Source organism: Strongylocentrotus purpuratus, unplaced genomic scaffold (assembly GCF_000002235.5).
Source record: "Strongylocentrotus purpuratus isolate Spur 01 unplaced genomic scaffold, Spur_5.0 spur5_scaffold_15, whole genome shotgun sequence".
Lineage (NCBI taxonomy): Eukaryota > Metazoa > Echinodermata > Echinoidea > Camarodonta > Strongylocentrotidae > Strongylocentrotus > Strongylocentrotus purpuratus.
The window spans coordinates 32,503,441-32,517,433 of record NW_022145600.1 but is presented as its reverse complement, the minus strand read 5'-3'; the positions used below and the strand labels follow the sequence as shown (position 1 = coordinate 32,517,433).

Below are 13,993 nucleotides of genomic sequence, written 5' to 3'. Positions count from 1 at the left end.
ATTTACTTCAGGGATACAGGCATTCTTCTTGAGATCACTGGGTTGTAATACTTCTGGAGATGGGTCAAGATATGATCTCCACAGCTATTTTGCAAGTACAGATACATCAACCTTTTTATAGTATAGAAAACTGATAACTGATGCCTAAAATAATGAATGATAGAGCAGAGGGAAAGGGAATCAGAATATTTAATGTAGATGAAGAAACATTATCTGTAACTGGAGGCTGAACATAATTGAGGCTCAAAATTAATTGAACCCTCCTTATTTACATTCTAACATCTCAACTATCTTTTATAGGCAAACGTATGTGTTACTATCTAGACATTTTAATATCAAGGTCTAAGGCTTAGACATTAGTCTAATAATAATCTGTCTATATGCCCCCCCCCCCCCCCTCTATACCCCCTCCCACCCCCTTGTTCTTTCTTCCAATATTTGTTCGTTTTGAGGTCACTGGTATCCAAATCCCCATGAAATATGCCAGATTTTGTTGTTACCTTGTCTAACGCCTTCGCTCACATTCTAGTTTCCTTTATGCGCTCAACACAGAGCTGGTGATTCAGATGTAGGTACCTGTATGTAGGCACTATATGTTTTAAATCAACAAACATAATTGTTGTGAATTACAGAAGGATAGTGATGAGTGCTGATGAGCTGATAATAGGTCGTTATGAAATATAAGGCCTAATAACTTGTGTTAAATTCTAGTTGATATATGAGTGTTTTTACTTTGTCCCATAATTTGAATTATTCATAGTCCGTGGGGTCATTTTGTAATTTCTTTATGTTTTAATGGTAAACTATCTTGTACTGCAATTTGATGATTATGTCGCCACAGTGACAGAACTAGGGGATTAAAAGTTGTGTGTACACACACAGAATTACATCTCTGCACTTTTCATGTCCACTACAGTATAAGTTTATTTACAAATCACACATTTTCTCAATGAAAATCATGTGAGTCTTCTGTTATCTTATTATTCATTTTTATTCCTTATGGTGTATTTATTGAGGTTCTGTATGTTTTTGAACAAATGAACGTTTTTTTTTTTTTATATATTCCTTATGGTATTTTTATTGAGGTTCTGTATGTTTGTGAACTAATGAACGTATTTCATTTCCAGGCATATCAAAGGTATCACCTCTATGTTGCGCTTGCTCAGGTTAAAGAAATCACCAACCTTGCTCTATTATGAGAAAACCTGATTGATGTCGATATTACATGATCCTGAGCTGCAATCGAACATAATGAAATGCCTTTTATCAATCTAACTTTGCCTCTTCCTGTCTTTCTCGAAATGATCTCGTTTTTAGGATGAGAATGTAAAGAAGAGCACGCACCCAATCTTCCAGCGTTATCCGGAGGTCCGTGACGAGACTCAGAAATGGCTTCGTGAGCAGAAGGAGCAGGATGTGTTGATGCACGCCCCCTATCAGCTGACTGGAATCCGTGTCAAAGTCTATCGGCTAGGTTCAACCACACAGTGGTTCACTGCAGTCATCACATGGCACGATCTTCTATCAAGGGTAAGTTTAAACCTCTATCCCTGTTGTAAACAGCGCTAATGTCCTCTGGTGAGACATTAAACTACATTTGCCACACCACACCCAGGTGAGGTGAATAAGTACCAGGTAGAAATACTTCTTGAAGTGCACTGCAGTTGATACTGTTTGCAAGAGCTAAAGCTTGGGTAATAATTTCCAAAGCTTTTGAAAGTGCACAAGGATGCTATATCATAATGTGATATGCGCGATACAAGAACAAAATATTGGTTGCAATAATAATGATGGATAGACTAGTATTTACTATGGGAAGTTGGTAAAGAATTCATGAAATGATAGTTTTGTGAGATAGCAATTCCTTGAGAGAAATGGCTTATTTCATGTCAATGCGGTCATACTGTAGCACAAAGCAAACTACAGGTTGGCGACTTGTGTTTCATTTCTCTCATTTTTGGTTGAAACTGTAGGCTGACCAATACATTTAACTCAGGTTCTTTTCTTAAAAGGTGCTGAGAATAAACATCTAATCTGTTTACTGTTTTTTTTGTGGGTGGCAATCTTCCTGGAAAGAAATACAAGCTAGTGACAGTTCACTTGATACTGATATTATCGCCTTCCAAGTAACGGGGCCAAACTTACAAGAAAAGTGCTGGGAAGCTGCCAGTTTTCTTTCTAAGGATTATTCCCATCGTTGATAGGGATGGGGAGGGAGATATGCCCTCGGAGAGATACAGATGGAGAGACAGACAGACAGACAGACAGACAGACGTTAGGGATGTGATATGTACTGCAGCTTTGACCTTTCTGCATTCCAAGCCTCAGTCGCAGCAGCAGCAACAGCAAGCGGAGCCTTCCTTGCTTGAGGAGTTGTTTTCTTCAGCAGATCTTTGGCTGGGATATATTACTTACAGGGTTGTTTATACAAGGCTGACAGATGATATGCAGACTCCTGTGTATTGTCATCCCATGGTAGTTGATGTGTCCAGCCCTGTTCATCTCAGATCTGGCTGGAATAGAAATTTAAAGGAACCGTTGACGGAGGGAAGACATCCCTCTCCACGACATGTATCCCATGTTAATGGAGACATAGATTGGATAATTAATTGATTGAAAGTTTGGAAAGCATTGATTGGCAAGATGGTGTATCATCTGTTATGGAGACGATCAGCTCTCTCTCTTTTTGTCTCTAGAGAACATCTACTTTACATCCAGAAACATTTATGCACAAGGAAAGTTCACACATTCTGCAACCGGTTAAGATTAATTTCATTGTGACACTACATTGAATTTTTGTAATTTGCAGATGTTTCTTGCTATTCAAGTTGCCAATGTTCCTGGTTTTACAATACATTATAAAATGCAATCTGGATTTCCTCAAAATTACTAAAAACTAAATATATCTTAAATTCATAGTTTTACATAAAGAATATTTTCCCCAAAGACTACTAATATTCATACCTGTAAGTCCTTGTTGTTCAGTGATATATGAGGGGGGGGGGGGGGCATAATGGCTTGGAGAGCATGAGAAATTGAGCATTCTCAGTGCAAAATTATACCTGTTAATCTTGAGTTTTAAAAGAGAAACAGAAAGTGCTTTGTTTGGAAAATGAAATATGACCACATATAGAGACAGGTTTATGACCTAGGTTTGATCTACAACTCTCAAGAGTAGGTCTCATACATCTTTTATGAAATGTTAGTATATTATATATGGATTTATTTTAGGAACTTCAACATTGTTTCTTCCGCTGAAGGCCAGATGGGCGTTATCTCCTATCATTTTACACAGAGAATGCCCATCTAGCTCCGTAAAGACAGGATCATGATTTAAATGTGCTTGACATCTCAAATTTTGTTTGTCATTCCTGTAAAACAGTATTGTATGAATAAATGGTAAATCGTCTAAATACTAGGGATGAATTCCTCTTAAAAACAATACTTAAAACAAGAAAAACATTCAGGAAAGTCAAAAGAAAAAATTGTAGTTGTAATGTGAACAATTCTGTTTTAGTTTGATTTGTTTCCCTCTAAGTAGCCTATTGATTTTAGTTTACAGGCTTTTAATTCTTGAGTCTGATTGATATGTGGTTTTTAATTATCCAGGAGATTTGATTTTATGCGAAGGACTTTGAGAATGATCGTGGCCCAACATCTCAAGTTGCGCAATCTGTGATGCAAACATGACTAATATGCCTGCTTGGAGACTACTCTGTTATTCTAATATTCCGTTCAAGTGAATGATGAAGACGCCATTCTGATTTAGGAGACAGAGCGTCTGCCTGCTCCTCCCCCCTTCGCAATAGGAGCACATCAAAAACATTGAAAATGGTCAGGAGAAAACCGTGACAAAGCGTGGCTTACAAGAATGTTCAGGGGAGCAATTGTGAATCCAGCAATCATGATGTTGAGAGCTCTGTTTTACTTCAAAGGGAGGCATTTAGAAGCACATTGAACTTGTATAGCATTCTCATCTCCCACAGTACAGTAATGTGGGCCCAGAGGCAATATATATCTTGGCGCTGGCATGGCCAGACTCGGATAATGAATTATTTGGGAGAAACAACGCAGGAAGTAATAATCCAAACATTTTGTTGAGATGCAATCTATATTTATAGCCTGGACAGTCAATGTCATAAATTTAAGAGAGATGGTAGATTTTATGTGAAAGCATATTTATAATGTGATAAAATATGTAACAATGCAGTTTTATGATAATAAACCAGGAGTTAATTGCCATGTTACAGGAAACAAACACAATTTGTATTTATTCTCTCTATCTTTACATACATATATATAGCCCATTAAGTGCTACATAATGATACATGACATTTACGTTAATTACATGTTACAAGTATTTTGACATTTTAAGTACTAGTAACATTGGCATGTCCATTAAGCATAGATCCATTTCATTCAAAGCATGATGAAACCATGTTTCTCTTGAAAAGGGTAATTTGAAGGACACATAATTATTGCCACTTTCAGCCGCAATATACTCATATATATGACAACATGTCTGTAAAAGAAATTGTCTGTCAAGGTAGCGTGTTTATGGCAGTGGCGCATAGAAGCCATTATAATCTTCACTTCTATTAATCGACTCGATTGTCTGACCCAGTTTGCCATCTAATTAAGTAGCTCCAGAGATTTATTATTACCCACCAATCGATATTTCACTCGGTGGAGCACTCTCTGTCTTCTCTCTTTCTCTCTTTCTCTCTCTCTCTCAAAATTTGCAATCATTCAGTCTCGTTGTAGAGATGAGGAAACATCACCCACGCAGTAATGGATAGTTCGCATTCATTCATTGCAATGGGATTATTCTGTAGGGCACTTCTGGCATTAGATACGTATAACTAAAATCATGTCTGTGAAATAGAACAGAAACTGAATTAGAGGGATCGTGACACTTCAACCTTTAGTACTGTTTAATTTTTGCATACATGTATGTATTTTTTGTTTGTCTTCAAGAATGATTATTTAATCATATTTATAACAAGAAAACTTAAAGTAAACAAATGAAGCACTTGATTATCTTGGTCTATTTGGCACAAATCCATATAAAGGATTTAAAAACCATGTGATTGTCAAGTGATCTATTCTTTTGAGTATAGTTAGAACTTTGTAATATTTACTTTTATTAGTAGAACAAATTGTTTTATCTCACAAAGTCTGAGGAAATATCTTGGGATGATCTTATTTGTTACTTCATTATGTATTGAGGTACAAAGTACAAGTGACTCAGTAAATCTTGTGAATTTCCAAGTTGACTAAGGACTAGACCCTGCACTTTTGAGATCATTATGATATGAGACTGGGTTTTTATTATGAAATCAAATAGTTTGTTTGATATGCTTCAAGTGACCTTGAGAAGTTTAAAAACAATATTTTGTAGTGAGTTGCAGGTTTTACATTTATAATCATGTTCAGTAATTCATGTACCTGACCTTCTCGCTCAATAGTTGAATATGATTTTGAAATGTAATCCAACTTCATCAGGCATTCCCCTAGAGTATCTCATCTAAACGTATTACCTGGCTATTTTTACTTTGGTTTTACACACGTTGAAAGATTTCTGACTATTTTTGTCCTTATTTTGTTTTGTTTCTTTATCAGGAGTTGGTTGTGATGGATGATACAGTTCTGGAGAGTCACACTGAAAATCCTGCTCATATTCAGATGATGTTCCTTGATGATGGTAAGATTGAATTCAATAACTCTTTATTTTAAATGACAAGGAAAGAAAAGATTTTAAAGGTGTTATTTGATATTTTCTTGAAAGTAGTTGAATAGTTTACCATTTTGGCTAAGGAAAACATCCTTTAAAGGTAACAAGAACCGCCTGCATTTAGTAGGACAATCAACGTTACTTTCATTTAGGATTTGATTTGTAATATGTTGCCAATAACCTTAAACTTCAGGAATAATTTATAAAAGGCATTTTGTATCATTACGGACATCTAAATCTTTGTTTACAACTTCTTTCAGACTGTTTTTTCAACAATTTTGATCAGAAATTGAATAATACTGGTATCTTCATTTCCCAAAGACAAGTATACTTTGTCATGAGCTCTAGGAGGGTGTTTTCATAATGATTTCCTGGCTCTAGTCCTAACAAGATGACTATGTGTGCGTGGGAACATGAGAAATGTGTCTCACTTGTTATTAGCTAGCACTAAACTCAGTCTAATGCTGAAAGAGTAGTGCTCCCAAATGAATGAATAAATAGATTTTAAAAGTATTAATAAGAAAACGGGGGAAAGGAATGAAAGGTTATATGCAGCTAACCAGATGATATAATGCATGGCAATGACGGATTCATGAAATAATTATTATCACACAGAGTTCCCCAAATGAGATTGTTTATATCATTTGAAATTGCACATTTTATGATTGCCAGTCACACTTGGCATGCCTCATTAGTAGACATAAGTGTGATCTATGGGGGTGGATGAAGCCTGTGAGTAGTAGTATTGGAGTGTTTGTGTCATGTTTTTGTTTTGTCTGTATGATGCAACTCTACGCCCACTCTCTGGCCTAGATGCCTGGCAATGTTCTCACCGAAAGGTTAGAGAAAAACAAAAGTTAAAAGAGATAGAGAGAGAGAGAAAATATATACATTTTCATGGAACTCGCATCAATTTAGGTAATGCAGTAATCACTCGTGGCATTATAGATGGCAAGTAATTATGAGTAGGCTATAAGTATATGCCCAAACTTCTTTTAACCCATTAAATACTAATCTGAGATATTTTGGCTGGGTCTATGTAAAAACATGTTGTACCAAATTGATTCTTATGTCAAGGGCTACACAAAGAACCAGACGGAATTATACCAGCTGCAGGAGAAATCTCTTTCCTGATCAAATAAGAAACCATTTATAGTTTCACGTCCAACTACCAGTTCGGTGCAGATTTCCTGTTCATCTTGTTTTCAAAATCGAACTTGGCTCACTGATGCTACAGGGTGTGTGTCAATTTGCACAAACTTTCAGACTTTGATAAGACCCATTGTAATCACTTCAAAGGGCATACATGCCTATCATTTATCCAGATGAGCCGATATTCAGTGTTGACAAAAGGATAATAATCAAATCATCTTTTTGTTATCTCATTGTTATGGGGAAGTGCTGATTCCCGCATATTCCTCATATTATTCAGATAAGGAAATGATAAGGAAGCCATTGTTATGTTCAATGGATGGTTCAGGCTTTACTTTACACAGGGGGTCAAAGGTCATGTTGCATGCCTACTAAAGACATCCTGCACTCCATGTGATTGTTGATTGTGCTTGATTGAGCGTAAAGGGGTCGTGAGAACTCAAAGTTCAGTTATCTATTGCTAATCATGGAAAATCATTCTGGAAATATTGAACATCGCACTATTAAAAGGACTTAATCTCATCAAATACACAAAGCCACTCCTGGGGAATCAATATTGAGTCACAGATAAAGAATTGGGTATTTTTTCATTGAAATGAAATTACATTTGTATTCAAATCAAGTTTAATTATGCCTCATGGCCATCATCATTGAGCGTAAGTGAAACAGGAAGAACTACACAATATCATTCCCTTTGAAATCTGAATAAGTTATTACATCTATTTCGCTATCAAATTACGATACTGTATGAAGCAGTTTTATAGGCCTACATTGTAAAGAGAATCGAAATGGATATGTGTTTGGATGAGTAATAAAGACCTGATAGTATCATGTTTAGCTACGAAACTCGCATAATAAAAGGAGCGTACGGACTAGAAAACAACATCATACAAGAAAGTGATTTTGACAAGGTCATTTGACATGAATGACATGAAGGCTGGCCAATCCACCCAGTTATATGATTTTTCATACGATATTGCATTCAGACTTTTGCGGGACTCTGATTCTTTATTGAGTTTTCATTCAAAATGATGCTCAAACAGTCATTTTGCTATATGACGTTTCATTATATATGACGTTTCATTATATATGACGATTCTTTATGCAACCTTCAGATCAGCAAATATTTTATTTGAACACAAGGTTCGTATAGCTTTACAATGAATGCAGGGTAAACATTGTATATCAGACTTAATTCTATTTTTTCAATTGACAAAATATTTTGTGAAGGTCATCAAACTGAACATTAATGGGTGCCGAACTATTGTAATCATGCTATCACACGTAAGCCCTGCGGTATGCACTGTTTGCACAATGTAATGTTCTCTTTAACCTAGTTGTCTTGTTAATTCAAATGACGACCGACCTCTCGTATCATTCAATCGCGGCCATGCGACTGTCTGTCTGGCAATGAGTGGTCCTATTTTAAGGCAGAGCATAATTAGGTATCTGGTTAATGATTGATGTTTGCGATAGAGGTTGATGCCTTGAGTACTTCAAGCTAAATGTCACCAGTGTCTGGCCGAGCTGGGCCGGGATATAAGCTCATTTCGAGGTGACTAGAAGATCTGAAGTAGATCAATGAATTCATGTAGACTGATAGTGCCATGTATATGTGCTATCGTGTCTCCATAGGTTGCGATTCAATCAACTTAGATAGTCTGGTCTATGACAAGCAAAACCTCGGATGAATAATTTACAGTTTCTGAAAAGAGCTGAATAATTCCTTACCTCAAGTATGACAATTACTTAGCATAGATTTACGACAAAGTAGCAAATGATAACACAAGTTTCATAAACATCTACTACAGTGTGTTTAAAATCATTTTTGTGATATTTGTCCAAACTGACGTGAAAAAGAACAATAAAGCTTACAAATTATTTCTCGATCATTAAAAGAACTGAACCTTCACACTAATTCGTAAAATGCCCCCCCCCCCCCTCCAGTACATCATGTGTCTATCATGAACTCTGTATCAGATTACACATGAACTTTGTTGAAATCAACATGCGCAATCGTCATTGTTTGCATAGTTGTTATACATACCATCAGAGCCTCTTATTATTTTGACTGACCCATAAAATGTATGAACTGGGGAGCAGATGACTGAGACCAGACTGCACGTAACCAGGGTCGGCGGGGGCAGACTGGTGAACCCTCAAATGGTAACGTCTTTGGGGGAAATGATAGAATGCTGTACGATACATAAACAAGGGTACAATTTATCCGGAAGAAGGGGTTGTGCACCAGTCTGGTAGTATCCTGACTGATTGGATTGTGGAGAGTGGTGGCAGAGTTTAGGCTTTCCGCTGCTTTTGAGCGTGCCTTTGAAGGTGCTGGATGAGTGGCATATGGCTTAGCTTTGTAACCTGAGGGGGATTATAACCTGAACATGGATTTAATGCTATCATGACTTGACTAGTAATGGTGACTATACATTTCTAGCCCGACAGTGAATTTGGAGGTTTGTATGTTAACATTTTAGAATAGTGATTGTGTTCAACGCAATATTTTTAAATGTATATATTCTCTCAAGTCTGGATAATCCCATTCTCAGGTTTAACTGCCTCGACCTTGGTTATATGTTTCATGTATTTATATTTCATAAGGTTTTGTTGTTGTTTCAATGAAAATGTAATTTTGATGCTTTGATTGTGGCAAGTGAAACTAATGTCTGGTAATTATCATTCATTAGTGAAAGGAAATGGATATCCTTATGTGCTAATTCTTTACCCTTTTTCACCACAATGTATTTGTGGGTCCCCAGTTTTCTATGGGCTGGATTATTGGGGGATGCTTAACCCATTTGCTGCAAGGCATGTCTCTAGTCTCTACTATTTGGTATACATGTATGTTCATACATTTATTTTGAAGACAATCCATTGTCGGTGAAACATGGTTTCTTCAATATATATGACATCTGCCATTTGAATAGGAAGGGATAAATTAAATAAGGATATGTAGAGCCTAGGTGAACTTCCACTGAACAAAAAAAATGAAGAGATTTAGGATAGGAACAAGCAACCGATGTGACATGTCTATGGGAAATACATCATCAACTTTTCCATATGTCTAAAAGAGAGAAGAATGCATTTGAACTTGAAGTGCCATCTGATCTAGTCAGCAAGGCAGGCAGTCCATGGTAAATTGGCTGCATTGATTTCTGTCACTCATCACCTCGGGTCATGACCTCTTCCTATCTTCGACCTCTTTACAGCGTCTCTCCTACTGAGCAGGGTCAGATCTCATATTCCTGAATCTGTACACAACCTTTTGGAGTATGGTCTTATCCTTCTTAGGCTAGAGTTGGAACCAGCAGGGAAATGTTCTCTGTAACATTTCCCTGTACATTTCCCTGGTGTGAGCATGGTATGAGGCAAAGACATAGCTGCCAACCATTCCTATTTTGGAGGAATGATTCTTAATTTTTGGCCTTCAATATATTGTTTTGAACTATAGATTCCTCTCTTTTTCTGAAACATTCAGTGTGAAAAGTCTACAAAACAGACTTCATTCCTAAATTTTGCGCATTTTTTTGAAAGGTTGGCAGGTATGGGCAAAGATACAGCATGAAGTTACTTCATAGCAAGAAATTGTTTACCTTCAATATTCGCCATGGATCATCATGTCCAGAGACTGCCACATCGGTTAGAGTACATTTATATACATGTACGTTTGTATGTTTGACAGACATCAACCGTGGCAGTCCCTCGTTTCTGCCCATTGCCTTGGTTAGCCTATTAGATGGCAAAGAGTTAATCTACATGTATATAGTTTTTAGCCAGATATATGCTTACCATGATGATGCATGATGGTATCAAAACATCCGTAGCCATTAGTTCTGAATATATTTCTGAGATGCAGGGAAATAAATACACGGGGGCGAAGTACCCCCAAATGCCCAAAAGAGCCCCCGAAAGTCTTAAAAGAGCCCCCAAATTTTGCATAGAGTTCAATAAAAAACAAATTAAAGAGTGTTATTTTTATGCAAGCATGCTTGAAAAGTAGCCCCCGAAATGTTTAAGTAATTTTTCCCCTGTTGAGATGCCTTGTGAATGAAAGTACCAGATCTAGAAAGGGCTTACCCATGGTGACCTGAACATTAGAGATCAGATTGAAGTTATTGATTTTAACTAAATTCTTGAATATTGAATCCTTTGATCGTTTCATCAGAATGAAACTCTAGACAATTAGATTTTGAGCTTATATGAGTAATGATATTGGATTTGCTTCTGAGCTGGTGTATGCATCATCACTGTCTGGAGGGCAAAATGAAACAATAAACAAGGAATTGTAGCCTAAACATTAGATCTGTCTTGTATTAGTATTATGACATGAAAATGCCTTATTTGTTAAATTCATGAAGGAAAACAGGGATATGAGCCCTTTAATTACAGGTCTTGAGGTGCGACTTTGAAGTGTTAATTGAATTAGAAACAACTCCCATCATCACCTGTGGTTTTATAATGAAGTCTGTACAAAGCGACTACTTCCTGCGCTCATTTGCATGCTGTTTTTCAAAGCGGAGCCTGTGGTAGAGTGCTAGTAAGCTGCTGTTTTTCTCAGGTCACCCAGAGGTTACCCGACCTAGTGGGAAATTGTGGTCTCCCAATTTCTGTTTTTATGGTATTCACTCTCCCAATAAACTTTCCCCACTTTAACAAAAATCTAAGTACCATATTTCACATGTTAGTATGTATCTGAGAGTTATTCTAAATTGTACAATCTATTTTGTTTTTGGGGTGTTTGCAGATGATTCTTTATCGCTCTTTTATCACTTGATGCTCCAAGGTTTGTATTCTGAGCAACTTGTTTATTTACATTTGACCTTGTTTTCTTCATAAGATGATAAGGAAAGAATATTATTGGGCTATTGAATATATTTGGACTTGGTAACTAGGTTAATCAATCTGCACGTTTGGTAAACAGAAATGTCCAGAATTTATACCAAAAGAACTAACATATTCAAATTTATGGATGTTTCTTTTCTGGGGGATCTAGTGACAAGGTATTCCATTATTAAAAACCTGTTATTAATGAATGAGCTACAATACTTGGAATCCAGTCTGCATACATTACCCGTTGCTATGTCAGGCAAGCCTCAGGCAAGCTTTCAGGTTGTCAAGAACAACCATCTTTAAACAGTATGCATACAATTTGAGAGGGGAAAAGGGTCTATTGTGACACTGATGGGTTTTCAAGAATAAGAACTGGAATGATTGTGAAAGAATGTCCTTCCATGATCATTCCAAGTGTCTTTATAAATTTGCTAAACGATAGATAATGTGCAGGGTGCTCAAGTAGATGGCATAGAGATTTCCAGCAATCCTCGTGGGCTTGGAAATCGATCATCCCCTGACTAAAACTTGCCCTTTTCACACAGGAAGAGCCCATTACTCAGTGTCTTTGTATCCCTACATGCAAAAGCTGCCAAGGAAATGCACCAAATTTACATGTTCGTGGAACTTTTATTGAAGCCTTGTACCTTGGAGACCTAAGGGTAATACAAATATTCCACAGAGGTATTTGTCATTGAGACATTGAGGGCAAGTTCTATAGATATACCAAGAGATATGACTCGTAGGATGAGTTATTTGCATTGTTAGCAAATCATTAACACATACTTGTTTGAAACATGAGTTTTGATTGATGATTCAGTGATAAAGCTGTCCTATGGACCTTCATCGAACGAACGTCAAAATATATAGGTTACAAGATTAGATCTGGAACAAAGCTGATATTGAAAGGATGCCAGACCTGACTGTGTGGTTCTAAAGTTCACCTTTCGAGGGGTCACTATTGTATGAAAATGCTTGATGCAGTCAGCTCTCCGCAGCGTGATTCCTACTCATAGTCTGCAAATATGTGCACAGTGTTTACGCTTCTGCAAACTTTGAATGAACCATCTGTGTATTTATGCAGATGTAAAAGGGGCTGAGTAAACCCTGGCTCCCAATTTCATTGAAAGAGTTGATGACAGATTATTAAGTTCTGTCCTTGGGATGTAAAACAAATATGGAAGCCTAATTTTAATCCCATGATAGACAATGTGTGTGTGGGGCAGGGAGGGGGGGGTGAATTATAAGGCTACATGTATATTCAGTCACTACTGGGCTATGATTTTCAATCATTGAGTATGAAATTGGCTATATTTTATTTTGATTTATAGACAGAAATCTCCAATATTTCCATTTTTCATAAGAAGAGACTGCAGACTGATTATAATCTAGTGTCTCATGAGTGCCTCCACAGTCATATCTTTTCTAAACTTGATAGTGTGAATGAGAAGGTGGCCCTACAGCTGGTATTATAGAGGAGGGTTGCTCACACCAATTATATATTCAGAAACAGAATCTACTTCTGTTCTAAAAGTATTTCTTGTTTAGAATTACATGACTGCTAGATAAACTTGTCCCTCAAGGGCATGTGCTAATTAAAGTGGAAGTTTGTCTCCTGCTTTTAAACATATGCCAAAAGGGAGAAATACTTGGCTTCATATATGGATTTCTGAGTTGTCAGTTCATCTATTGATCTCCATGCATAGTGGATTTATCAGATACTTTTGTTTTGTTTTAAATAGCATGATATTTGAAATTGTCTGGCATATTGGGTTCAGATATGATGAGGACAAAAATAAGGATTGAATTTTTATGAATGAAATGCATTCCCAAAGTCGTAGGCCACGTCTGTGGGAACGAACGAATGGCTAAAAGACGCCTCGTTGTCTGCCAGAGAATGAGATATCTGAGGGGGAGAATTTAAAGAAGTTGGCTGCCCTCGTGTGTCATTGAACCTAGAGCGTGATGAATGAGAGAGACATGGTGGACTGCATTTCATGTGGGGCTGTAATGAACAGATAAATACCCAAGGGGCAACATAGCTGCAATGAGCTCGGGTCTAGAGTTTCTCTCGTTTCAAGCTATTTCTTTTTCTTTTTAATGGGTACCTTGTCTTATGTCATGAACTTTGTGATTACTCACCTCCATTCCTACTCCCTCACCTCGTTCTCAAACTTTTCTCGTGTTCCCATACTTTTTCTCTTTCTATTTTCCCTTTTTTCACTGAACATTGTACACACGAGGTGTAATATTTACTAAGGGTAGAGA

The 13,993-nt window shown here is 36.9% G+C and overlaps 1 protein-coding gene across 1 annotated transcript in view; it reads left to right on the top strand.

Moving 5' to 3' along the window:
* Positions 1-1,321: 1,321 nt before the first annotated feature.
* Positions 1,322-13,993, top strand: part of LOC589728 (probable JmjC domain-containing histone demethylation protein 2C) — a 54,425-nt gene continuing 41,753 nt past the window's right edge. The window contains 2 exon segments of the mRNA XM_030986234.1: positions 1,322-1,530; positions 5,623-5,704. Of these exon segments, the coding sequence (XP_030842094.1) occupies positions 1,423-1,530; positions 5,623-5,704 (190 nt within the window). The 5' untranslated portion in view covers positions 1,322-1,422.